The 26,445-nt window shown below is 35.7% G+C and overlaps 5 protein-coding genes across 10 annotated transcripts; 2 read left to right on the forward strand and 3 right to left on the reverse strand.

The window, feature by feature from the left end:
• The first annotated feature begins 134 nt into the window (after positions 1–134).
• On the forward strand, positions 135–8,484 carry LOC124175053 (protein spinster). 4 transcript variants are annotated; one of them, XR_006869079.1, is made up of 11 exons: positions 135–542; positions 1,150–1,346; positions 1,428–1,579; positions 1,797–2,000; positions 2,103–2,240; positions 2,473–2,734; positions 2,855–2,953; positions 3,115–3,325; positions 5,321–5,396; positions 6,234–6,327; positions 8,043–8,159. XR_006869079.1 is itself a non-coding variant. In XM_046554898.1 (10 exons), the coding sequence occupies exons 1-9, from the start codon at positions 347–349 to the stop codon at positions 6,284–6,286; spliced, it is 1,512 nt and encodes a 503-aa protein (XP_046410854.1). In that variant the 5' UTR covers positions 135–346; the 3' UTR covers positions 6,287–6,327; positions 8,043–8,484. The 4 variants fall into 4 exon arrangements, 3 of the variants coding, with proteins under 3 accessions (XP_046410854.1, XP_046410853.1, XP_046410855.1); XM_046554898.1 differs by lacking the exon at positions 5,321–5,396 and having other exon boundaries at positions 8,043–8,484; XM_046554897.1 differs by lacking the exons at positions 5,321–5,396; positions 6,234–6,327 and having other exon boundaries at positions 136–542; positions 8,043–8,484.
• Positions 8,485–10,351: 1,867 nt separating this feature from the next.
• Positions 10,352–11,765, reverse strand: LOC124175058 (enkurin). The gene is made up of 4 exons (XM_046554910.1): positions 11,625–11,765; positions 10,995–11,451; positions 10,753–10,878; positions 10,352–10,614 (listed from the first exon to the last, which is right to left on the reverse strand). The coding sequence occupies exons 1-4, from the start codon at positions 11,708–11,710 to the stop codon at positions 10,429–10,431; spliced, it is 855 nt and encodes a 284-aa protein (XP_046410866.1). The 5' UTR covers positions 11,711–11,765; the 3' UTR covers positions 10,352–10,428.
• LOC124175051 lies at positions 11,742–14,868 on the reverse strand. Of its 3 annotated transcripts, none has more exons than XM_046554894.1 (4): positions 14,302–14,766; positions 13,274–14,201; positions 12,084–13,172; positions 11,742–11,879 (listed from the first exon to the last, which is right to left on the reverse strand). In XM_046554894.1, coding segments are annotated over exons 1-4 (2,139 nt in total). In that variant the 5' UTR covers positions 14,422–14,766; the 3' UTR covers positions 11,742–11,877. The 3 variants fall into 3 exon arrangements, with proteins under 3 accessions (XP_046410850.1, XP_046410849.1, XP_046410848.1); XM_046554893.1 differs by lacking the exon at positions 11,742–11,879 and adding an exon at positions 14,773–14,868 and having other exon boundaries at positions 12,064–13,172; positions 14,302–14,522; XM_046554892.1 differs by lacking the exon at positions 11,742–11,879 and having other exon boundaries at positions 12,064–13,172.
• A 127-nt stretch (positions 14,869–14,995) lies between these two features.
• Positions 14,996–22,215, forward strand: LOC124175048 (serine/threonine-protein kinase/endoribonuclease IRE1). Its single transcript, XM_046554890.1, has 13 exons — positions 14,996–15,850; positions 15,965–16,085; positions 16,363–16,405; positions 16,526–16,905; positions 16,995–17,214; positions 17,289–17,533; positions 17,600–17,931; positions 18,052–18,206; positions 18,287–18,573; positions 18,786–19,082; positions 19,173–19,345; positions 19,433–19,624; positions 19,711–22,215. Exons 1-13 carry the CDS (start codon positions 15,779–15,781, stop codon positions 20,071–20,073), a joined length of 2,880 nt encoding a protein of 959 aa, XP_046410846.1. The 5' UTR covers positions 14,996–15,778; the 3' UTR covers positions 20,074–22,215.
• A 6-nt stretch (positions 22,216–22,221) lies between these two features.
• Positions 22,222–26,328, reverse strand: LOC124175049 (ankyrin repeat domain-containing protein 27-like). The gene has a single exon (XM_046554891.1). It carries the CDS (start codon positions 25,323–25,325, stop codon positions 22,512–22,514), a length of 2,814 nt encoding a protein of 937 aa, XP_046410847.1. The 5' UTR covers positions 25,326–26,328; the 3' UTR covers positions 22,222–22,511.
• Between the last annotated feature and the right edge of the window lie 117 nt (positions 26,329–26,445).

Genomic DNA, 26,445 nt, shown 5'->3' on the forward strand with positions numbered 1-26,445 from the left:
AATATTGTCTTCAAAGGTTGTGAAAATCGTCAAATTTAAAAGTTCAATGGGTTGGCCCAACTGGCACCTGTAGTTCAACGCGTTAGTGGTTGGTGGCGCTAGCGCCGACTGTAATCAGTCATCTGTTTTCCGCGTCCCCACCACATTCCGCAGTCTGCTCTATGGTTCGCTGAGAGGTATGGTGTGATGTGTGAAAACAGTTATGATAGGGCATGACAGAGTACGGTTATGTTAACTCGGGTTAGCCGCGGGATGTGGTTTCAGCATAAATGAGGTATTAATTAAGTGTGAAAAATACACCGATTGCGTCGGTGACTAAGACCGGTTGATCTATATAAAGTGAATTATGGAAACGACAACGAGGATCCCTCCGAATTTGTCTCATCAGCATCTAATGGGTGAAGAGCATCAAAATCCCTTAGGTGGACAACCGAAGCGGATTACCCCGGTGGAAAGGGTTGTCACATTACGCGAATGGTCAACCGTACTTGTATTATGCTTCGTTAATCTGATCAACTACATGGACAGATTTACTATCGCAGGTACGTGCCTAAACATCATGCCTGCGCAGTTGCGCACTTTTGTCTGTAAGTATGTACATACGTATACGAGATTCTCACGATTACAAATTAAATTAATATCTCACTGAGATAGCCGATCATTTTTCATAACCAATCAGCCGGCTCTGCTCGTTGACGCGTCATATCGAATCATCTTTCATAGACATTCTTCTTTCAATTAACTTAACGGACAATTTGTCTGAAGCTGCATACCTACCATAATTTATTCATATCATCAATTCAAGTTTCGTTCTTCGTCTCATGTTCTATGACATCTGACATTTTTATCCAATTTGATACCTGGGCTCGTTGGCATTGCAAATTTCTTTTTTCAACTGTGGGATTCAAGTCGATTATTGAGTAAAGGACTTGAAATTTTTTTACAGCTTTCTGAAGCTGTTCACTTTTTGCAGAAGTTACAGCCGTTTATTCCACTTGCAAAGAGACCGTTTTAACCAAGATGTTGATCAAAATGTTTGGTTTATACCTCCCAATTCCTTGCATAATCGTGACGAGTCATTATTGGTCACTTGTAAAGTAAGAGGTCAAATTCGTGATAATAAGGAGTTATTTCCCAAATTTCCCACAGGAATTTTGACAGACATTCAAAAGAATTACAACATAGGAGATGACTTGGGCGGCTTGCTTCAAACAGCCTTTATAGTAAGCTATATGATCTTTGCACCTTTATTTGGATACCTTGGAGATCGGTACAATAGAAAATTCATCATGAGTTTTGGAGTCTTTCTTTGGTGCCTTACAACCTTTATTGGCTCTTACATGCAGGTAACTGGGGACTACTAAATATTCGTAGTTTTTTTTTATTCATCCCCATGATTATTATCAGATGAAGATTTTTCATTTCAGAGTTTCGAATGGTTTTTGGTATTTCGAATGTTCGTTGGTATTGGCGAGGCTAGTTACTCGACCATAGCCCCTACCATCATAAGCGACTTGTTCGTCAAAGACGTTCGATCAAAGATGCTAGCCCTGTTCTACTTTGCCATACCGGTCGGAAGGTGCGTCCTTGGCCTCCTTACTGATATAGAAAATACTTCAACGACCGTCGATCTTTCCTTAGTAAAATTAGAAAATAATATAAAAAATTGTGCATCATCAAACAGCATGAACAATAATTAATTTATCGTAAAACCACTTTCTGGGATAAGGTCTTCAATCAGGATCTACTTTGTCTCCATAGCCTATCGATAAAATAATTCAGCTGTTATGTTCTAGTGGCTTAGGGTACATAACGGGGAGTAAGACTGCAGAATTTGCTGGTTCCTGGCACTGGGGGCTACGCGTTACCCCAGTATTAGGTATACTGGCAGTATTTCTGATTCTATTAGTGGTACAGGATCCTGTTAGAGGCGAAAGAGAAGGAGGGAGTCATATTCACAGCACTTCATGGACAGACGATATCAAATCCCTGTGTAGAAAGTAAGACTGAATAATTTTCAATTCATTTTCTTAATCGTGTCAACGAAAATGTTTATTCTCATAAAAAATAGAGGTATTCCTGTAATGAAAATTTATTTTTAGTCCTAGCTTCATGCTATCCACCGCAGGATTCACCTGCGTCTCGTTTGTCGCTGGAGCATTGGCATGGTGGGGACCTTCGTTTATTCACTTGGCCCTCACACTCCAGCCTAATGGAGGAAAAGAAATTACCTTATCCGAGTGAGTTTTCTTACTACCTTTCAAAATTGTATCAAAGTCGTGTTTCTGCCAGTTAGAAAACTTGTATTTAAATTTCAAACATTGTTTAAACGCAGCCAGTATTATGTATGAATACTACTGTTTGGGTCAAATAATCATTTATACTTTTTACTTATATTTGAATACTTCTCATTCCTTTTGACGCTGTAACCTTTTTTTTATGATACATGACTTATTTTCTTCTCTTTTACAGCGTTTCATACAAATTCGGAATCATAGCTATGATTGCGGGGATTATTGGAGTCCCGCTAGGATCAATTATGGCACAACGATTAAGGGTGAAATGGCGAAACGCGGATCCACTGATTTGTGCCGTTGGCTTACTTATTAGCACGCCTTTTCTTTTCTTCGGAATCATTACTGCCAGTACAAATTCAATTCTTTGTTATACCCTCATATTTTTTGGACAGCTCGCATTGAATCTTAACTGGTCAATTGTAGCTGATATGTTACTGGTAAGAAATTTTCATCAAAACATCAATAATTATCCTAATTTCAGTCAGGAGTATTATTTTGTGTCAGCACGTGAGACTTGTGTTAACTTTCTATGCTTTTTTTTTTTTTTATGTTCACAGTATGTCGTCCTACCGACAAGAAGGTCAACTGCAGAAGCTTTTCAAATTTTAATAGCACACATGTTAGGAGATGCGGGAAGTCCATATATTATTGGATTAGTAAGTATAAGAAATAATATGAATATCTTCTCTTGAGAAGTAACCCATTTGCAAATGACAGACCTCTGTAGATCGAGAATAAACAAGATGACACAATTGCACCGATTTAAAATCACATCATTTCTCAATGTAAACATATTGTAATAATTTATCGCTTGTAGGTATCTCAGGCATTGAAAAAGGCACTGAGCCCAACGACCCTCGTAATCGGCGATGAAGATAAAAATGAATATGACGCAGTGACTAAATTTCGTAGTCTACAATATGCGCTCTTCATAACAACATTTATCGAAATAATTGGTGGCCTTTTCTTCTTTTTCACGGCTCTGTACATACAGAAGGACAAGGCTGTAGTCGATCTTTCAATCGCAGGTAAGTGATGACTCAATCTTATTTCTGATCTTATTAATCGATATACAGTTATTAATATCTGACATGATAACTCGAGTGGCAGAAAAAACGGTATATACTTGTTCCTATTAATTTTCATACAAATACTCCAAGTAAACATAGAAATTGAATTTCAGTCAAATTCTCTTTTCTGTTAGTATATGTGTTCTACATAACTATGCAGTTATGAGTCTTATACCTGATTGGAATAAAATATAATACTTTAAAACTCTCGCCTTTACTATATGAATAGCATCACTATCGTGCTAAATATAAACTTGGCATTTACTAACGCTGCCTATAAGCATAATGCAAAATACTTTGCACACATATCTTGAGCAATTCGTTCTATATGATTAATGTTACAATATTATATTAGTCAAGTATGGTAAAATATATCTTTTTTATGAAGCTTTTGTAACATTTGCCTTATTGCTTCGAGTGAGCATTGTGTCTTAAATACGAGATTGTCAAAGTTGAATTTCTACAAAATGAAACCCAAGTAAAATATTTTTAATGATGGTTAGTTGAGTGTATGACAATAAGCTCAATTTATAAGTATCATTTATCAGTGCAAAGCTGAAATAATAAAACAATGTCATTAATATATCTCACACATGACGGCAGACCCATGTTTGATGTACAAATAGTGTACCTAATATAGAAAAAAGATCAATTATCGAATGAAAAAAAATTAATTTAACAATAGTAGAACTTAGTATTTCTTCTTTTTTTTTCTTTTTTTTTTCAATTACGAAGTATCGAACATAAAATATCCTTTGGTTGTGTTTTTTCTGGGTGCATATTGTTGTGAAGGAAATTGAAAACGAGAACATTCCTACTATCTGTAACTGCATACTGTGTAATTTGTGATCATCTGAACAAGTTGGAATATGAAATAATTATTTTTAACTTAAAAATCATCGTTTATCAACTAGAGTAAAACAAAGGAAATTACTCTCGGAGACGAACATGCAGTAACAGTGTTATCCGTGTATTCCCTGAATAAGTAACGAACGGGATTTTAGTGCATTATCATTTATTGTTTTGCACAGTACACGGGCTGGTTTCAAGTTTGCAGTTATCACAATCTCATACCGCTGTTTAACCAAGGTAGAGTTACAATGTATCATTTGGATTCTATACTTAATATACCCTAGTTAGTTTTAAACTTTTCAACTGTCTCAGTTCGATTATTCAGTTGGCGCTCAATTTATTTTATTTTACATGACAATATTACCCGGTTCTATTTTATTTGCCTGCTTAATTATACTTGATGTCATTTTTTCATTATACTGTAAATTTCCACGTATGTGCTGTAAACCATAACGTCCTGTAATGCAGATATTTTATTTTATTCGTACATTAGGAGCAATAGAGTTGAATCACACTTCCACCACGCGCTTCTACTAAATGGTGCATTCATTATTATATCCATTACTAAACCTGGCTTAATTGATATGTAAAAAGCTGCACCTGAGTTTATAAAATAGCCAGATATCCTGCTACTGAGGTCAAGCTGAAAAATACTGCTATATTTTTTATTATTTAGTTTCTTGTGTATTCTTGCAACAGCGATGTTGATAGTTTTTAATTGTTATTTTATGTTCCAGCATTTTAGATATTTTTTATTACTTATTTTTCTCGACGTTATTAAAAAATTATTTCAGAAATACAATGATTATCAACAAAATTAATCTCAGAGTTTGACGTTTCTTTAATAATATTCTTTGTTATATTTATACCTGGGTGGCAGATTTTCATAACGTCTGATCGCTTGAATTCCAGATTAATGTGTCGTTTCTTCTACTATTAATGCAATGTATGATGCTAATTATTATAGGAATTTCTTAAAATAATCTCATTATTTCACTTTTTGATTAATTCATTGAATTCTATTAATTTTTCATAATCTTCCTCCTGAATATCAGCATTTTTGTCTTTCTGTATGCTTTGCATGTCTTTAATGGCTTACAGGTCTGATTTGGTGATTAATAGACAAGATGAATGTAAGAACAGAATTTAATTCTTGCTTGACGCCGAGAACTCAAAGGTCAGTTATTGAAAAACTACTAGTCAATTCTAATCATGGTTAAAACAACATTCATCCAACATTGAACTAACGATGATATAATTCATCTTGTCTATTTAATCACTTATATTTCCTAATCAGTGTTTTAACACTGTACTCGTTAAGGCTCTTAGAACGTGAACAATTAATGAAAAAGAAGAATGAAAATTTAAGCCGACAATGAACATAATATTTACTTTCACATAAAAAGTTTTAATGATTTAATAACGGAGCCTTGACAGATATAATGTATCAGCTTGTTTGTTACGCTTATGACCTTTTTGATTGAAAGAATAACGATGTTTACACCGGGGCTTGTTGTATGGACTTTGGCAGCTTTAAACAGTATCTGTAAATGGTATATATAAATCGCAGCAAAGTTTATTACAAGTAGACACTACTGGGTTTTAATTTCAGTGCAACAAATTATCATTCGTTATATTATACTACATGTATAAAATTTTTTAATTTTTTCATCTTACGGCTTCCATGTTAGTTTGAAAAATATTTACCAATCAGATTTATCTAACTTCGTGAATAAAATTGATCACAGATAATTTCTCGACTTATTTTGAATCAAAATTAGCTTGGCAGGACTTGAATTGTACCAGACGTCAAGACAAATTTTGCAACAATAAATTAATAAGTTTAACGTTCTAATTTTACAAGTAAATTGATCCTTTTTTATTTTGTTGTGCTGTTAAAGTGAATACATGAATAAATTAAGAAAAAGAAAAAGAAACCGCTTCAATACAATTTTCTAATATGGTTAAAAATGCATGTAACATTTTATATAACATACAAACATCTTTCTTACAGAAAAATGTCTAGACACTAAGAATAATGGGCAGTCAGAATCAACGCGTTTATAGATCATCAGAGGGCTGCCACCTGATAGTGTGCTGTATATCTGGTATATAATTTATTTTCATGATTTCATATAACGCCTTATTAAGTGTTGATGTGGCAATCAATTTAAAATTAAGTCTACTTTTGTATCGAATTTCAAAATGATTTAGATTATAAGGAAATGTTCATTCCTGTCTCTGTAATGATACTTCTTTTTTCATCTCTCTATCTTCAAACGATAATGATTTATTATAAAGTATTTGCGACATTGTCAAGATGAAGGTTCTACTTTTGTCCTTAATAGAATATTCTTTTCTAATCATTAAATTGATTACCCATTGCACATCCACTCGACATCATTTTTACGCTTGATTATTTTGTTTGGTTTCTGTAAGTGTTTTTTTTTTTTTTTTCCCCATATGGTGTAGTTTCATGTGACTTTTGAGTTGTATGATCCTCGGTCAGTTGTCACGCGCACATTTGCACTAACTTTAAAAATTTACATCAACATACAATTACTTATTCAGGTCAGCAGTTCTGTACTATTTTAACTAGACAAAATTTTAACTACTGAGAACACGGGGTAGCATGGTGAAATATATTTATTTAGTTGTTCTTTATCCAATAAATCTGGGCTATACATATATCTAAGGTCTAGGCTTACAAATTTTGAAGCGTTAAATGGCTGCAGGTTTGACTGTTTTTGGGCATGCAATTACATATGTTTATTTTGTTTGTCAAAAGTGTCTGTCTCCTGAGGTCGCCAGATAGGTCGTTCTGTCTTGTGTCCTTAAGTTTTTTTTAACAAACGTAGTATTTATTGTTGTTATAAATGAAATCTACCGTCACCGAACGTTTACTTTATTTTTGTAAGATATTTTTAAAACCAAAGTCTGGATGTTATATAAATGTAAACAAAACAATTTGTTTGACTGATGAATGTGTGCAATATAATCGTATCATTGTCTCGTAGAAAAGACTAAAGTATATATTTGGTAATTAATTAAACATAGAATTCAAATCAATTTTATTTATCATACCTAGTATTTTTTTCTTTCTTTTTTTTTTTCCATCCCGGTTGGCATGATTTTACATTGTGCAGAGTCTCACTCGTTATTTTACTTTACTTTTGTCAATTGTCTTTTCTTATTCAATAAGGTGCTCTATTTTTGCGAACCGTCAGTTGTGCTTTTTGTGCATGCTGCATCCCCACTAATGATTGATAATGTAAATTACTACGGGAATATTCATGTTTCACGGGACTATTTCATTATTTTCACGAAACAATAGATATGTAGTGCTTTTATAATTAACAGAATTATGGTTTTGCAATATATCATTTCTTAATTCGTAGTCACTGAGATAATTTATTGTCCTATCAGCCAGTGAACTTCAACGTGCAAATCAACCCCTCCGCAATGTTTGAAAATAATATTATAACGTCAACCGTATTTTTTCCATCGTTTCTCTACTTCAATATACTTCATTTCCAATTTTCTTCAGATGGTTGAACAGAAGAAATGGTATGCTCATATATGACAAAGATCATTATCGTATTTGTTGACTGATATTTATTAGGAAGAACACATTCCTCGTCGTTCGAAAAGATAACAATCAACTCGAACTATTGATAGAAAATGTTCTTGAGGTTTTTTCAATAAAGAAAACAATAGTATTTCATAAATCATATCATTTGAAAAACGGTATAACTATTGAATTACTTAATAACTTTCATTTCCACAGTATAAGAAATATTAATTAATCCACGTTCTGTTGCAGACGAAACAGTTTCAGAAACATTGCAATACTACGATGACGAGCTTCCAAATAGCACAACAAATTGAATGGAAAAACAGTGATTAAGAATTTCGGTTCTGTACTAACGAAGTTTTTTTTCAAAAAACTAGCCTCTGTTTTGTTATAGAATTTTGTACAGGCTGGACTCGCCTTGAGGAGAAATGGAACCCAAAAAATGTTCGAGATACGTATGTTGAATGAACGGATCTTTGAGTATTGAATTGATATAGTATTTTTGTAATTTCTAGCGGGTAACATTTACAAGGTATTAGTGGCTTCCTCTGTTGTTTATACATCACTAATCTTACGATGCGATTATATTTAGCTGTAAAATTTGGAGGGGGTGTTAGAAAGAGACTTAAAAAAAACGATAACGATAGACTTACTTAAACCATGATCTTTTCTCAGGTAGAGTAAAACGAAGTAAAAATTTTCATGCGAATCATGTGAAAGTATACTTTCACTGAACTCACTATTTATCATTATCGAATAAAACAATCAACTTTAATTTATTTGTGCAAAGTTGTAATTATTCTGAGATTTAAACAATATATTAATATTAGGCAATGGCATTTAATTTTTAAGTGGTAATTGTCATGAAATTGGTTTAGCGTTTGCAGTAAACCAGGTAAAATTCACATTGATGTTTTGCCTAAAATGATCGATTAAAAATTTATAAATGTGCGTTATCTGTGTATATGTCAAAATTAAGTTCAGGATAATTGAATTAAATTTAAAATTCTTTTACTGTTTCTTAGCAAATACGTGAAATGCATATTTATTTGCTTCAGTACAACTGCGTTGCGCTAATAATATCAGCGGACGGTAGATCAAACATGTAACGATATCATGTCTAGTCTACTGTATGAGTTTCTAGTATAGTGAGAATAGATATCAAGTACGAAGATATAAATGTAATTGCAGATGAGGAAATTTTTTAGATACAACAATGTATACTTATTGTTAGTTCCGCAAGTTATCTGTTAGTTAACGACATCACAAAGTTAGAAGTAAATTATAATTGCTCGATACGCAAAATAGACAAAAGTTAAAAAAACAAAGTAAAGAGATTTTCAGGAAAGACAATTAGGTATACGTGTATCTAGATGCAATACAAGACTGGATATTTGTTATAAGTTTGAAGGAATATGCAACTTTGATACGTTACCAAATTTTAGGAATATTAAATTCCGATTAAAGATGAAGAACAAAAATCATTGTATTAAATGGTAAGTGTTGTAAGGAGAGTTGGTATTTCAAACGAGTTTTGCAAATGCATCTCTACCTGTTTGGAGTTTGCAAAAAAGTACTAGCAGATTGTATTTTTAAGCCATTCAAAGCGTAACTACTGTACTTCATCTTGCCATTATTTAACATACTGTACATACAGGTATAATTGAAACATTACTGCATGATTTTAGGATCTTCTAAAAATACTTTGCGCCATGTTTTTTTTTTGCAGCATATAGGTAGATTCCTAGTCTGAGGATTGTTCGAAGGTTCTGTCTATTTATTTAATCATCAATACTTACATCACTGTTGTTTTTTAATGTATATTAAGGCTGGATGCTTTCTTAATTTTTGGTATAATTTACCAAAAACCTAAAACATATCGTGTATTTTTCAATAATATTTTTTTTCATTCTACGAATGAATATTTATTCTTGTCAGATCCTATGATCAAATGAATTTTTCTTGTTTATTGTACTTTTGCCGTATTTGTATATTTGCCACAAAGATCCTTTTGTTTCCTGTATTTTTAAAGTTTCGCCTCACATTTCTAAATATTGTTTAAACTCTAGCCATATGTTCGGCTGCTATAATACTGGAGTTTCCATGTATGTATAATAAGGTTCTGTCACAATTGGCAGATAGGCATTAATGTATATTTGAAGTATTATCGTGCAACTGCGCTCATGGCATCACCACATGAATTGTACAGCAAAACATAATACCCTAATTACATGCGAAATATGAAACAAGAAACTGCCTCGAACTGTTAGATTTATAAAATATTGATTTCGGATACATGAAAAAATAAAATGAATAAAAATTTCGGTTTTCATAGAAAACAGTTTTATTAAATTTATTAAAAATTCATCATTGTAGATAGCCAGATACAACTGAAAAGTGCTCGTTAAAAAAAATAAAGGTCAATGTACACGACTAAAAAGCTGAATTGAATGGAATTGTAACAAGTTCTGAAAAATGGTGATATAGGATCGCCAAAATAACATGATATGTATATGACTAGGATAACTAGAAGATAAATTGAATAAGTTATTCAGAAATGATATTCACTCATCGTCGCACATGTTTAATTGGGTTGAAAATTGACTGATGATATATGAGTACATATTAATATAAATTAATCTTCTTCGCTGTCACTGTACACATATATGTAAGGATGTTTCTCTATCATATCAATGTCTTTCTCAAGCTGTTTCAAAGCATCTTCCATCTGTGTTTTCCGCGTAATTCTGGGTAGCGTATCGATCACAAAAGGCAGACACTGGAACTCTTTTTGCAGTTCATCCCACTTCTTCTTCATGCCCTGCGATACAGATGAGTCAATTTTTTTACCATCAGTTATCACTATTACTGTAAATTACATAGAATTTGAAAATAGTGCTAATTCAACATTTCGTAATTATGTTTACAGTGAAATGTTACCATTAACTATTGGACTTACTTCGAGAAGTTTTGCTCGTTCAGTTGCTGTAATATAACGACAAAGGGGTTGAACTCTCGTCTCGTCGTTCACCTCCTCCTTCTTGATATTCTTTGACGACACAAAACTGGGTATCTTTCCATAATCCTGAAATTTAAATATAGTCACATTGAGGTAACAGTGATTCAATTATTGTTACAGCCAATGTTTATATTTTTTTTTCTTAACATTTTTCAGAATTCTATTACATTATCATTACGAACCGCTCTGTGAATGTAAATGGGCAGCAGACCACTGGCTTCTAAATCATGTGCCGAGCCATATCTTGTGTCGACGTAACGTTTTTTCGGCTGCTGAGGCCGCGATCTTTTTACATTAACAATATTTTCTAATTTGAAGTTTTTTCTCGCGGTTACAGTCGGATCTTGAGGTAATTCTGGTAATCCAGATTTTATGCTTCGTTTCACTGGCACCCAAGCTGGAAGTGACTTTGGATATCCGGGTCGTTTATAATGTACGTGTTTAATTTCGGGTCTTGGTGGCTCAATACGGCTTTTCTTTTTCAAAAACTGCGTAGGTGGGGTACGTGGCACACAGGCCACCCCAAAAGTGCGATGATCAAATTTCTTTGGTTCTACAGACTCCTCTTTTGTGAAATCTAGTTTTATCAAATCTTCACCCTTGAGTTTTGCAGGCTTCTTATGATATTTCGAACGGTATCTGATGAAGGTCAAGAAAGATTAGCGATTCATATTGAATATTCGTACAGTTGTACAGGCTAGAAGCAGGTTCTCTCTCATTTACGTGATAGATGTCAAAAACTTGATGATAGAATTGACTTTTGTTAATATGAATATTCAAAACACTTTGTGCATCATTTTCTTCCAACTTACATGGGACTTTTAATTCGTTCTTCGACAATTTGTGGTATAAGATTGGTGACATGTTCAGTGTGTTCCTTAATTAAAACAGTAGACATTTTCGGGCCTTGTGTTAAATTCTTATATTTACTGTAATTTTAGATATTATTGCAAAGTATACGCAATTTGATCATTGTTGAACGTATTTTTATTTAGAATGGAATTCAAACAGCTGTAGCCTCTTTAAAGGAAAACTATTCATGTCTTCCCGTCATCCGCGTTTCTTCTCTGTAACAAAACGTGGCTAAGTAATATGTTTGTGTTGTTTCCTTAGCAACGTATATAAACGAAATTTGATGTTTGTTCAATACTTGGATGCGTATTGTCTTCAAATTTGTTATAAAACTCACTAGAGTTATGAATTCAATTATTGACCCTATTGTTTTCACAACTGCTGAGGTATTACTAATTTTTAATCAGCATTCTCATCACAATTTTCGTTCGATTTATCTGACTCCTGAATTTTTTGGTGTTGTAATGTTGTAGCCCGTCGTTTAGATAAATTTCTAACAGGCGATCCACACTTTTTTTTGGTATTCAATACACGACTGTCGTACACAGCTGGTACTTCACAATATGGGCAAAGTGGTTCGTCGTATTCTTCATCCAAGGAAGGATGGAGTATTTGTGCACAAATTGGGCAGCTTCGATAGGTTACTGTAGATACTTGGAGCAGAGTTATAGCGCATCTAGGTAGTTTATGGCCTGATGGGCAGCTGGTTGCTTTCCACGAAATATCTGTTATTATTTCGCCACATATGTCACAAAGTTCAAGTTCCATTCGACTTAGATGGTCTGTAAAGCTCAAAGCTTTCTTTGCGTTTTGAATAGATACAGTTTCAATTCCTCCTTCCTGTTCGTCTGCTTCTTCTCCAGCCAAATAGACCTCGATATATGAGCGCAGTAGACTGGCGCAACGATATTGCATTGTCGACAAATCTTTCTTAGATCCTAATTCCAACAGGCGTCTGGTCGCCAAGCGCAGGAAAATTAAGGGATGAGCATCTGATGTTTCTTCTACAGTTTCTGCGATTCTTCTTGGAAATTTCTTCTTCTCATAAGATTCTGCTATCATAGAAGTCCACATGGCGATACGCAGATGGTAGTCCGATAATTTGTCCAAGTTTTCAGTAGCTGAAAACAACATGTCAGGAGGATCTTGGGACTTGAGAACTTGAACTCTGATCGATTCCAGACAATCCCAATATCTCATTATTGATCTGCTTTCATTCTTCATCAGCACATCACGAGCATTCCATTTTGGATTTCCTTCCATTGTAAATATACACAGTGTGCTGGGTTCTCGGTTGATCAAATGATCGTGCATAATGTCTGGACTTGTTACATTGAAAAATAAACATTTGTTGTACGAACATGAAAGGCCCAAGTACTGAACACGAGCTGATGGTAAATTGTTTTTAATATCAATGTAGACTAAATTTTTATCCTCAAAACTAACTGCAAATAAGCAACCATCTTGCGTTGTAATTAGTAATACTCTGTCGCTTGCTTCAACCACACCTGAAAGAAAGAATTCATAAAAATAGAGTAAATATGACAAATCTCAGGTCTCGTGTAATTTGTTGAGGATAAAGATAGACCATAATAAATAAGTCAATTACCTGTTATAGAATAGCCTCTGATATGAATATCATATGTATCTGTAATACTGCCGTTATGAGATGGTCGCAGCACACTCAAATAAGAACCCTTACAAATTACAACTAGCATCCCATGCTCCGCGCTATTCCAAACTTCGATGCAGCTAACAGGAATGCGATCTGCATCAGGCCAGTATTTGATTACTGTACAGTTTGTGGACTCATCATCAATGGCATCAAGTAAAACTGCGTCAACTTGGCCATCTGAGTACCCCAGAACAATAAGTACTTCTTTTTCCCAATGAATCCACTTTAATAAATTAATCCTTATGTTGCAGCGCATAATCTTTTGGAAGGCAATGGAAGGTTTGAATTTTTCATAGTCGTGTCGCAGCTCGGGGATACGCCACACAACTATTTCTGAATTACGGTATGCTACAACCAAATAAGCAAAGCATTCCTTCCCTGATTCATATAATTCACTCCAACAAATTGCGGTCGCTTGTAAACGCCTTAGGTGATCTCTCAGCTCAGTAGGTGGGGTCGTCATCAATTTGGCCCTAACTTCGCCACTGGATTCACCATGAATATTAGTGATCCAAGCCGCTGAAAGATCGCAAATAGAAAACCAGTTCTTTGACACTTTTACAAGAATATCAACAGCTCCGGCTGATGTGACGGTTGCCAACAGGCATTTATAGGGACTCGTCAAGCGCCAAGGGGACCAGCCCAAGCTCAACACTCGTGGCTCCATGTCTCTTGCTCCATTTATACTTGGCGTTATGGCTTCTTCCATTAAAAATAGGTAAAATTCCACTCGTTCCAACTTCCATAATACTGTATCAACTTCTTCATTCAACGATTGCGCCGGCAGTACTTCCGATGGGTGAATAAATGAACGTGAAAAATTAAACGTTGGGTACACGGATGATGGAGCAGGTATCAACTCCTAGAAAATTTGAATCGCGAAATTCTTGGCATTGATAAAGAGAATAAAAATTAGATGACAATATCAATATTTATTTTTTACTAAAAGTGTTGTTACTCACAAATACATGCACTCCTTTTTCAGTAAGAATGGATGTGTGGTTATCTGCAGACCATTGTACAGAAAAAGGTGCTGTAACTAACGGTGATACTGATATGCTGCACAGCTCCTTTGCCTGCATCGTTATTTTCTATACTTTGCTTTCTACGGCAGATAATTCCACTTCCACATGATTTCTGTGATCCAGCAAGTAGTTTGTTACTTTGTCCTCGTTCAAAATATCTATTACGCCATGAAAAATGTTACTACGAGACGAACTTCTCAATATTTCTAACACGAGTTAGCATAATTTCTTCTTGACCGATCTAGGATGATTTTACGGTTCTATTATCAATTAATTGACAAAAAACAAAAATAAGAAGAAAAAACTGGATATTGTCCTAGTAAAGAATTGAAATGCGTGAATTGTGACCAAAATCTGTTGAACTTGCTTTGGAATACCAACGATAAAAATAAATGACGTAATACTGACCTAACCCTAATATTTAAACCTTAGCGGTTTTGCGAACGCTCACGGGTACTCGCATTCACATATTATTCATGACCCGTATTACAAAGTCGTATCGGTCGTATCATTGCAGCGTTGACTGAAGATATTGAATGAAGATTGCGCTACTGCTTATATTTTACGTTCGTATTTCATGCAATCGTAATATTGTTGTACGTACATACGATACATACAAAGCGAGAAAAAATGAACAATCAAACATTTATCAAATTTGATCGAAACAGTAGTCTAGTGGGAGGATATTAGATATTATCTGTAAAACAGCTTGGCAGAGCAATGCGTGGAACGTGAGTTTTAATAAAATGTACGCAGGCTTGTTAAATTAACTTTGAACACGTTTTAAAAATGCGTTCTAATGTAAACGGATGTGTAATGTTATCATCAAATTACGTTGACCTACAAATTATGAGAAGTCTAGTGTTGGAAAAATAAATGCGTTTGCATGAAAATAAAAACAAAATGTTAAAAATCACGAGAAATGTGCGTACACAGAAAATAACAGGTGCAAATTAATTTCAAATAGTGAAGTGATGGCGTTGTATCGTGAAATACTAAATAATTATTGTTGCTGAAATTGAATTCGCCGAAAATTGGCATGATGCAACAACGATGCCATAAGGAAAATTCGCTGGTTTGAAGCGCACAGACGTAACCTGTTATCTCTTGTTCAACTGACAAAGTTCTAATGAACTTTGGCATTTTGATTCGCCGAAAATTGGCATGATGCAAGAGCGTTTTTCTGCAAGGTAAATTCGCTGGTTTGAAGCGCACAGACGTAATTTCTCATCTCTTGTTTAACTGACAAAGCTTCAATGGACTCTGCCAATAACATTTTACCGGATCGTGTTTCATGGAGCATACGGTATTGCTGTGTTTTATCTCGAAGAGGAGCGCATGTAACCTAACTTTTTAAGAGGTTTAAAATTAACTGTCAGATATATAATTATCCGCGTGTGAGAACGCCCTCAAAATGACGTATTTTCGATTTTACATCGTCATCGCTGTCGTCTTGCTATGTGGTCTCGCTGAAGATCTACCTGAGGTAAAGGACAACTATTATTATTGCTTGACTACGCTTCAATAGTAAACAACTCTAGTATGTAGTGGTTCACCGCAGCTTTCATACCTGTATCTATATATTATATAAATATTACAGACTCACAGCACAGGGCTGATTCAAGAACAAGATGATCCGTTGCTGATAATATCTACACTGAGTGGATCATTTATTGGTATAGATCAACGATCCGGGAAGATACGCTGGCGTCAAGATGATGGTAAATAATATTTGGAATCTAAATGATGAGCACTGGACTTTTCATAAGTTATCAAAATCATTTTACATTAATTTGTAGACAAACAATACTAAGTCGACTTGCTTACTTAGATTAAGAACCCTGCGAACCAGACTCGCATACAATGCACAAGAAACAGCACTGCCTTCTGTTATGCTCAAGTATATACAAAGTAAAAAGTCTGTAAAAGACCAAAATACTTTAACTATATAGTTTGCTTTATCCCTAGTTTAGTGCTTATAATTAACATTCATTTCAGAACCAGCCGTCAAGGTGCCAGTCGATGTCTCTGAACCAGTTGTGTAAGTTTAGTGATTCTTAATTCGTAATTCTTACTAGCTGCTCGCACAATCTATATTTTCAATAAAAAGTCACGCTAATGGACCTGTTAACTCTGTGGACTATGCTACTGTTTTTTTCAGGCCGATGTTTTTGCCAGATCCAAAGGACGGCTCTCTTTATGTATTTTCGGCTGAATCAGAGGCAGTAAAAAAGCTGCCGTTCACGATTCCCCAATTGGTTGCTAGTAGTCCATGTCGTAGTAGCGATGGGATACTGTATACAGGACGTAAAACTGATACATGGTTTAGCATAGATCCTCACACTGGTGAAAGGGAACATCTGCTTGGTTTTGACAAAGTGGAATCCACCTGTCCTGTTAAGGTTCAAGATGCGGTGTTCGTCGGCAGAACGGAGTATAACATTATGATGGTCGACAGCAAACAGAAGGACAGAAAGTGGAATGTTACTTTTTACGATTACTCTGCATCAAAAATGAAGCCCGAAGGCACAGATAACTATGGTAATTGCAATACCATATTTAAACAGCTGGGTGTTGTCTGCAATGGAAGATCTCATCGCTAACAATATTTCAATTATGCCCTTCCATAGAACTCATACACTTCAGTACAAGTTCTACGGGTCGAATAGTGACTTTAGATCGACGACTCGGAGTTGCGTTATGGGAACTGGATTTAGAAAGTCCGGTAGTTGCTGCTTACACCGTTAGTGACGATGGCCTAGTATCGGTACCATTCACAAGTGTTGCTGATGGAACTTTGGATCACCTTTTAAAGAGATTTAAAGCACGACCCGGTGATATTCAGCTTTAGTAAGTCTTGCTCAATTACTTTCATCAATCATACTACCAAACCTTACCAAATATCTTACTCTTACTATGTCTAGTCCGACACTCTACGTGGGTGAACATAGACATGGATTATACGCTTTACCATCCTTGGTTGATTCCATGAGTGCCACAATAACTACGAAGGCTGGCCACCTTCTGATTGAAGGACCGCTGATGTTGCCACCAGATTCAGACAACGAAGATGATTCCTTATCAGAAAAACATATTCCAGTACCTCATATTTCAGATACGGATAATGATTCTCATAGCATTCCAGTGCAGAAAGGCGTAATTGTATTAGGTAAGGATTCTAGACAAAAGAGATGCAAATTAGCTCTGTTCTAATATACATCTATTATTTTATAAGGTCACTACCAAGTACCTCCTGAATATCAAGTTCAAAATCAACCGCTGCAGATCACGGGTCGTTCAGATCCTGTTATTCAAACCACTCCACCAACTCTTAATGTTACGAGAAAACAGGTGGTTGCTGTTCAAACTGAGAATGATGTTAACAGTACCATTGAGTACAAAGGTATGCGAAAGACTGTTCGAACGGTCTACAATGCCACGAAACTTTGGCTCAATCAACAAGAGAATAAAGGGCTCAAACTTGCCTTGATCATACTGATGGGGTCCCTAGTGGCTATGTTTTGGTATTTCAATGCACAATTTAAGGAATTCCAACAGTTGTCTCAGGTGATTACGGACGTGAACTAAGCCTGTGAATTATTATTTAATTTGATATTTCTTGAACAGAACAAAAAAACGTTAATTTTTTGATGATCAGTATGCAATATATCTCGTCAATTTGTCCAGGGCTCACGAGAAAACAGCCGAACGAGCAGTAATGGCAAAAGTGGTTACACTGCGATACCCGAAGATGTTGGAGAGGGATTGGTCAGAATAGGAAAAATCACTTTCAACACCGAAGAAATTTTGGGCAAGGGATGCGAAGGTACATTTGTGTACAAGTAAGTATAATCTTTCAAAATACGAATGCACAGTCGATGATAACCAAGTGTCGTTAATTTATTTCATTATTATTATCCAGAGGGGAATTCGACGGTCGCTCAGTAGCTGTAAAACGATTGTTGCCGGAGTGTTTTACATTCGCCGATCGGGAAGTAGCTTTGTTGAGAGAATCGGATGCCCATCCAAATGTTGTTCGATATTTCTGCACTGAACAGGACAGGATGTTCCGATATATTGCATTGGAGTTAGCTGAAGCAACTCTGCAGGATTATGTTGCTGGGCGATACAATGTTGATAAAATATCTGCTAAGGGTATTCTGAGACAAGCCACCGCAGGTCTTGCTCATCTCCACTTCTTAGATATAGGTATGTATATCGAACCATATAAAATAATTGAATTGACAATGCTAGATAATGCATATCAGCTGTCATTACATATGATTGATTATTCCAATCAATTCTTTCTGGTTACTTATTTACTTCCGTCATTACATAGTAGACACTCAAGTACCTCGAAATCTACTCACTGATAATGATCTGGATAAGTCTATCTTATTTACCGCGATTTTCTGCTGCAGTTCACAGGGATATTAAGCCCCACAATGTACTCCTCTCTGTCCCTGGACCTCGCGGAGAGGTCAGAGCCATGATATCGGACTTTGGACTTTGCAAAAAACTTCAGCTCGGTCGTATGTCTTTTTCGCGAAGGTCGGGAGTGACGGGAACTGATGGATGGATCGCACCTGAGATGCTCATTGGAGAGAGAACTACTTGCGCAGTTGATATATTCTCGCTCGGATGTGTCTTCTACTATGTTTTGTCGGGCGGGAAGCATCCGTTTGGCGATCCATTAAGAAGACAAGCAAATATTTTATGTAAGGAAAATTGTCTTGAAACATTTTTGTAATAAGACCCGAATCTTGAATTTCGTGACATTCTTTTTTCACTGCTGCTACTTATATTAGGTGGAGATAGCGATCTTTCAGTTCTTCAAGGGATATCCGCAAGCGATCGTGAATTAGCTTTGATTTTAATCAGGGCTATGATTGCTGGTACACCAGCTGATCGCCCACCGGCTACTGCCATTCACCAACATCCCATATTTTGGAACGCTGCACAGATACTTGGATTTTTCCAGGTTGGCTTTGCACGAATCATCTAAAATACATAGAACAATGGATGTCAAATCGTCGAAATTTATTTATTGCATCTTAAATGTATGTAGGACGTCAGCGATAGAGTAGAAAAAGATGACCCAGACAGTCCAGCTCTGCTTGCTTTAGAATCTGGAGCATCTACTGTTGTGCAAGAAGATTGGCGCTTACACATAGACGTCGAAGTTGCTACCGATCTTCGAAAATATCGAAGTTATCGTGGAGAGAGTGTCAGAGATTTGTTAAGAGCTCTTCGAAACAAGGTGATTTTATTTCTGAGTCGTGTCGGATTAGATATCAGCAAGAAAACTAAATCCACTTACTATACGTTCTTTTTTCTTCATTGCAGAAACATCATTATCGAGAATTGACACCGCAGGCTCAATTAAGCTTGGGACAAATTCCAGATAAATTTACAGCGTATTGGTTGAATAGATTTCCAGCTTTGTTGAATCACGCGTGGTGTGCGATGCAGGGTTGTCGTGATGATCCTAGTTTAAGACAGTACTATGATCCCGAGTTTCAATTTCCTTTTGAGGTTGATAGTATAGACGTTTCACAGAAGTTAGAAAAATCATCTGTTCCGTCATGGAGAATACGTGATGCGGTCAATTGGAGTCCAAATCGAGGAAAATATAGGGGACAGAAAAAAAGACAAGAACGACGAAAAGCGGTGGAACCTGTCCCCTGGACGTTGCCTCCGGTGAGTTAAGGTAATAAGAATGTTAGTATTCTCTAGTTACGAATAGGAATAATATTACAAAGCTAATTTTTAAAAATACACTACCTGATTTGAAATAGATTATGCACATAGAAGAGATGGTCTACTATTGAACTCTAAATTTATTTATCGATACTGCTGCTCAATTTTTGGCTCTGAAGAGAAAATGTGAACGGTTTATAATAACGACCAATCCACAAGGTGATTTATTTTCTTAGTATTAAAGTCCGTTATAAAAAGCAGTGCCAAAATTTCAGTACATAAATACATTGTATTGTTGAATGGCCTTAAGGAATGCCGAATAGTAGACTAAGCATGCCGAATAGTAGACTACGCGATTTTTCTATCTTTAAAGATACCCTTTTGCTCTACGAATTCATAAATTATGCGAATCGAAAATTCTTACAATACAAACGTCATAGAACTTTGTTCAAGAGTTTTTGTATTCCTTGGGGGTCACTGACGTTTAAATTAAATACGTTTGAAGTAAGAAATTAATACAGCGAAATTCTAAAAAAAAAAATATCTGTTCTCCAACAGTAGTTAGTTGACTTACTTACCTACCTAGTTACTAATAGGGTGGGAATCAAGGGTACTTAGTAACTCAGAATTTGGATAAATATCCAGGATCGAGTAGAGTGTATTTTTTTACCTGTGATCACTTTATGTCTGTAGTGAAAAATTATCTGCTGATATATGAACTGAGAGCTGTACAATGCCGGGTTTGATTGCTCAGACATTGTGTAAGTACATATAATAGCATGAAATAAAGGTAAAAGACAGGAATTAGCGACTTAAAACAATAGTGAAATCTCATTGAAAAAATTTCTCTCTATATCAAAAAAAAATAAAATAAAATAAAAAGCAATACAATGCAGTACGAATATACCTGACGCAACTGTTTCAAGTATTAGAGTTTACCGATAAAAACGCTCTGATACGCTCAACCGTGGCATGATGTAAAATTATGTGCTCATCGTCAAACGGACATTGTTTTTATGTATATCACATTTTATATCAACATTTTCAATGTTGAAAAACAAATTTTAAGTCATGCCAACTTGTTGCACCGATAGAAATCGTTGCAAGAGTATGTAAAAAAGTATCAGTAGTTTGATTTAATGTCTATGTTGTGATTATGAAGTTGGGGTAGTCGAAACATTTGAATGAAACAGAGTTTGCTTGAGATTTTATAGATCGTTGATTAGTTAAAATTGTCCGAATTACACAATCGACAAAAAGGTGTCTGGTTTAACAAAATAAAAGTACTCTAGTGATCTGTTGTGATAACTCGGAAAAAATTGTATTATAAGTTACGAAAAATCTAATTAATCTATGCGTAGAACAAGTTATGTATCTTTTAACGATTTTGTAGAAATGACGATATCTATTTATGTATTGTTTAATTCATACACATACAAGATACACAGACTCAAAAATAGTTTTTGCATCTATACAAAAGCTTGGATGTGGCGAACTGCGACGGTTTCGAGTTTTATACGATTATTTACTCAAATTATTTCTAAAGAATATAAACTTGGATATATTGATAAGACACATTTTTTAAACATTCTAAGGGCCGCATTGAAAAACCTGTTTTAACGTATAGAAGGGGTCAATTAATTTATAGCTGGCAATCAGATGTCAGGATCCGTCAACGTGTGCAATGCTTAAATCTGTTTCTGAATCAAAATATCTTCACAGATTTTATCGTGAGATATTACATTTTAACTGATTGTGAAGCACAATTAGTTTAGATTAGATTATATTTATATCAGTGAAATTTTATCCAAATATGGAATGTATATTTTGAGGATGACCAATTACGTGTTAATTGATTACGAATAACAGTCAATAATGACAAGCATAATATATATTTAAGTAACATGTTTGCAAATACCATATAAAACTGTACATAGCAAAAAAATGGTATATTATATATTATATTTTACACGATTCATACATTATTGTATATACTATACATATTAAAGTTTGTGGTAAAATAAAAACTAAAGAATCAGTCTAATTATTAATGTTTGTCGTGATTTCATTATTCATATGTAATCTGTAATTTGTAACGAAATTTTGGTACGCATGCATTATTGCTTATGTTGACTTGTACTTAAGCTCGTGAACTAAAAATTGTAGCCTATCAGCGTGATTCAAGATATAAAATAACTTGAGTATAAACTACAGCTATTCTTTTTCATCTTTGAGAGCACTTTCTTCAGTGAACTGTATTCACAAATGTTAAACACTGGTAATAATACAAATTTCAATAACGATTGTTGGTTTCTCAAAGACCATGGCCATTTAGTGACTTTTTTCACGAATATTAAGTATTAATATAAACATTGGTACTGTTTATTAGGCAACATGCGTAGTCTACTGCTTTGGTATGTAATTTTTATAACAGCTGCAACAAATAGCTAAGTAGAAACAGCGGTTTGTTCATTCAGTATTCTAGCTATACTGACCATAACTTTTTCTTCAGCTTCTTCTAGTGCAGTGATGGCTTTCGAATTACGAATCTTAGGATTAGCTCCATGTCTAACTAACAATTCAACAAGTTTTGCATTGCCTGTCCTGGAAGCTAAATGGAGCGGAGTATCTCCAAAATTATCCTTAACATTGACATCGCATTCTCCGCTATTTAAAAGTATTTTTGTTACAGCAAGTCGACCATTTAAACATGCGAAATGCAACGGGGTTTGTCCTCTGGACTTTGTTTTAAAACCAAGCTTTGCACCTGCGTCTAACAGTAACTGAACAAACTCTGCACGACCAGTTGCGCTGGCAATATGCAAAGCAGTCTGGCCATCACCACCACGACTATTTATTCCTAAGGCAGGCTTCCGCTGATGTTCCTCGGGAACTTCTTCTATCAAGGTACACTGTTCACAGTTACAAAGTGGGTGGCACATCGCAGGTGCTGTAGTTTGTACAAGCTTCTGATCAGGTCCCTCTAAGCCGAGATAGTAGTAAGCCAGTCTAAGATCACCCACAGAAATTGCTGACAAGAGTCTTTCAATTCTGCGAAGTCTCTCTGTGGAATAAGGTGGCTCAAATTGCTTCTCGGTTTTCAACGACTGCGTCATTGTCGGTGAAGATTGGGTTAGCACCAGGCGAGGTGTCGAAAAAAATTCTCTGTGCGCCGCAGTTTCCAATAACTTAGAGATGCTAGTACTGTGTGCTAGCACCAACGGAGTTTGGCCTCTTCTGTTAACAGCTCTGGGTTGCGCTCCGTGTTCCAGAAGGATTTCCACTATTCCAGTATAGCCCCATTTTGAGGAGTAATGAAGCGGCGTGTCTCCATTAGTATTTGATGAATTTGGATCTATCGGGCATTTAGTGTGCTCCAAAAAGTATAAGATTGCCTTGACACAGGCTTCGTGACCATTATCAGCCGCTAAATGGAGGACAGTGTTCCCGTGAGCATCTGTGATTCTCGGGTCGGCATCAGCATGAAGTAATAAGAGTAACGTATTCTGGTGTCCTCTGGCAGCTGAACAGTGCAAAGCAGTAGTACCATCCGCATCAACTTCATCAACATTACTTCCGTGACTTATAAGCAGGTCCACCATGTTAGCCTGACCGTATAAAGCTGCGATATGAAGGGCCGTTAATCCTCTGTCATCTCTGGAATTAACAGTAGGTAAACTGAACCTTGCATCCCTGGCTAAACTTTTTTCACACGATTCACAGCAGCATAAAGGATGACATAGCTTAACATTTGGCGGTCTAATTTTATCTATAGTTTCCTTGGACAGTATTCTCTCAACTTCTGACGTATTTCCGTGTTTTACTTGGTCAAAAAAGTGACTGATTGATACTTCATCCACTCTGTTTTCTTCCAGCTCGTCTTTACCAGACACGTATTCATACGTGCCGTCTGCCTCAGGGTGGACTGATCCTGTCAACATTCCAGATTTGATATGCTCAACGGCTGCCTCAAGAGAAGTAACCAAAAAGCCAGCTTCATCAGTTTCATATTCTGAGGTCGATGAAAACCTAAACTGTTTTATAAACGTTAGCTGAGCTATCCAATTAGGCAGACCCGCTCTTATCACCAAGAATATAAGAACTGGAAGCAAATCATCTGATGAAACTGAACTCTCACCTTGCGATGCAAAGCGAACCGCACGTTTAAGGCAGCCTATTTTTCCCAGAACCGTTGCGAAACCATCGAGCCTTGCCAGCTCCAATTTTCCTCTAATTGCGCCGCCGTAAAGATCAGATCTGACGCCCAGGTCCCGTAGTTGCAATTCGTGCAGGTTTTTAATCGTTTTATTAAGACACGCATCATCAAAGGCGGTGCAAGCGGAAACATATTTTGGTAAGAGGTTCCTCAACCCGTAAAGAACATATGTTTCCACCGCGACTTTTATACCGTTGAGAAAATGCCTACTGGCAGTTGTTTTCTCCCTCAATCTCGAGTCCCTGAGAACAATGCGAAGGCTTTTCGCGTACAAACCAGCAACAAGATCACGCTGAGTTTGCAATGGTTTATCTTCAAGCTGATCCTGGTCAGTTTGTTGATATTCTTTAACCGCATTATCCAGCTCCTCGAGCACCTCCTTGTTCAATATCTCCGTCCAGAGAAAATCTACGCATTCTCTGAGATTTGTCAAGGTGGGCAGGGACTCGTACGAAGTGATAGAACTTCGCTCCAGAATCCGCTCGACACACCATATTCGATACTTCTGTGAATCTTCGGTATAGAAGGTTTCCTCGAATAATATATGCGCTGTGCATGGCTTTGCGATGTCGTAATCTACAGTTAGGACCCTATTGCATAGCCTCACTTCCTTGCCAGTCAATGTTCGGAAGTGAGTAGCTGGCAGCTCTTCGCTTGGTACCAAAATGTGTCCGAGGAAGTCGTCGGCTAGGAGAGAGCCTCGGGAAAAGCTGCCTGAACGAGGAACGCAAATGACCCAACCCTCGTTCACCGCCTTTTCAAATACACTCGTGTACTCATGCTGCAATTGTTGAAAAAATATATTCACGTTCAGATCCTCGTCGTAATTTGATTCCATATCTTTTATATGATCCCATGCGTTTGTCGCTGATGATGAGGTGTCTCGATTTTTAACGAAATATAAATTACTGTGCAAAGAATATGCGAAAAATATCTTGTTACGACATTTATTCGATTTACGTCGAGGTTGCTTTCGACGCCAAAGGCCTAAAGGCACAGGAACGTCAAAAAAGTGCGAAAATAAGGTTAATACACAACGGCACATCAATGAAATTTATTTTATTCTTCGAATCCGTACACTTTTCGACAAAAGTATCGACTCTCCTTCACGTATTTCTTTCATTGCGTTTTATCGCTTTCGATTATAAATAATTGTTATTGTAATTTTTCTGCTTTCGCTGCTGTCAACGGTTACTTATCAACGACTTTTTGCCTTGTCTTATTTTACTTCTTATTTTTTTTTTAATATTGTTCACCAGTCGCCGTCGTTCTCAATTGACGCCTCTGACCCATACTGTTGCAAATCGAATCCCACAGATGGCAAGAGAGAAAAATATTTACAATCGGATAGATTGCATCAAAATGCATCGCTTTCGTATTGTTCTTTTTTTTTTTTAATTACTTGTTTTTTATTTTAACCTTCATTTTTAGAATTATTTAACGCGATGGATTATTAGAAACACGCAGACATCATAGATATAGTATTATATTGTAGTTTTATGTTTATTTGTAATATAATCTGCTATTAGTTATGTCGATATACGCTCAACAAGATTGCTTTAGACTTCTACGAATTTGTAAGTTGGGAATATTTTTTATCAGTTTATTTTGCGTTAGATACTTATTTTCTTTCCTATTATATACAAGCGACTTATGCAGCAGCTGCATGGTGATGTGTAAATTAAATTATATTACAGGACTCTGTGAGTGATCCAAATTGCTGGATTTTTCTCATTCAATATTTTTCCCCCGTAATAAAAAATTATAATTTGACCAACCAATCGCGAGCCGTAAAATATAACGCGAATATGTAATATTACGATTTTTTTTCATTCAACGTAAAAAGTACGATACTGCAGAAAAAATCCGATGATGGTTATAATAAGGTCGAGTTGAAAGGAGGCTCAACATTTCTTTCATTATAATTTGCCAATACTATCAGATAGGTAGCTGTTATTGTGATATTACGATCTAGTTTGGATAATTGTGAATTCGGCGCGTTGCTTCTGCGTGCATAATTATAAATCTAAAACAGGAAATAGTTATACATGCCATGGTCCCCATGCTTGATATAACTTGCACATTTTTCTGAAAATATTTTTGGAAATAGTTGCGATTCTTTATAATATCTTTAAATATCCCAGTAATTATATAAATTTTCAATC

Source organism: Neodiprion fabricii, chromosome 2, assembly GCF_021155785.1.
Source record: "Neodiprion fabricii isolate iyNeoFabr1 chromosome 2, iyNeoFabr1.1, whole genome shotgun sequence".
Taxonomy (NCBI): domain Eukaryota; kingdom Metazoa; phylum Arthropoda; class Insecta; order Hymenoptera; family Diprionidae; genus Neodiprion; species Neodiprion fabricii.

Bases quoted from the DNA above. Each gene is read 5' to 3' on its own strand.
- LOC124175058 (XM_046554910.1), bottom strand. From the start codon at position 11,710: ATGTCTACTGTTTTAATTAAGGAACACACTGAACATGTCACCAATCTT. The intron at 10,879-10,994 runs GTTCGTAATGAT...TTTAAATTTCAG, and splicing joins CCATTTACATTCACAGAGCG to GATTATGGAAAGATACCCAG. The intron at 10,615-10,752 runs GTAAGTCCAATA...TCTGTATCGCAG, and splicing joins AACGAGCAAAACTTCTCGAA to GGCATGAAGAAGAAGTGGGA.
- LOC124175048 (XM_046554890.1), top strand. From the start codon at position 15,779: ATGACGTATTTTCGATTTTACATCGTCATCGCTGTCGTCTTGCTATGT. The intron at 16,086-16,362 runs GTAAATAATATT...CATTCATTTCAG, and splicing joins ACGCTGGCGTCAAGATGATG to AACCAGCCGTCAAGGTGCCA. The intron at 16,906-16,994 runs GTAATTGCAATA...GCCCTTCCATAG, and splicing joins CGAAGGCACAGATAACTATG to AACTCATACACTTCAGTACA.
- LOC124175053 (XM_046554897.1), top strand. From the start codon at position 347: ATGGAAACGACAACGAGGATCCCTCCGAATTTGTCTCATCAGCATCTA. The intron at 543-1,149 runs GTACGTGCCTAA...AATTTCCCACAG, and splicing joins GGACAGATTTACTATCGCAG to GAATTTTGACAGACATTCAA. The intron at 2,241-2,472 runs GTGAGTTTTCTT...TCTCTTTTACAG, and splicing joins AAAGAAATTACCTTATCCGA to CGTTTCATACAAATTCGGAA.
- LOC124175049 (XM_046554891.1), bottom strand. From the start codon at position 25,325: ATGTGCCGTTGTGTATTAACCTTATTTTCGCACTTTTTTGACGTTCCT.
- LOC124175051 (XM_046554893.1), bottom strand. From the start codon at position 14,421: ATGCAGGCAAAGGAGCTGTGCAGCATATCAGTATCACCGTTAGTTACA. The intron at 14,202-14,301 runs GTGAGTAACAAC...CAAATTTTCTAG, and splicing joins AAAAAGGAGTGCATGTATTT to GAGTTGATACCTGCTCCATC. The intron at 13,173-13,273 runs GTAATTGACTTA...TCTTTCTTTCAG, and splicing joins CAGAGGCTATTCTATAACAG to GTGTGGTTGAAGCAAGCGAC.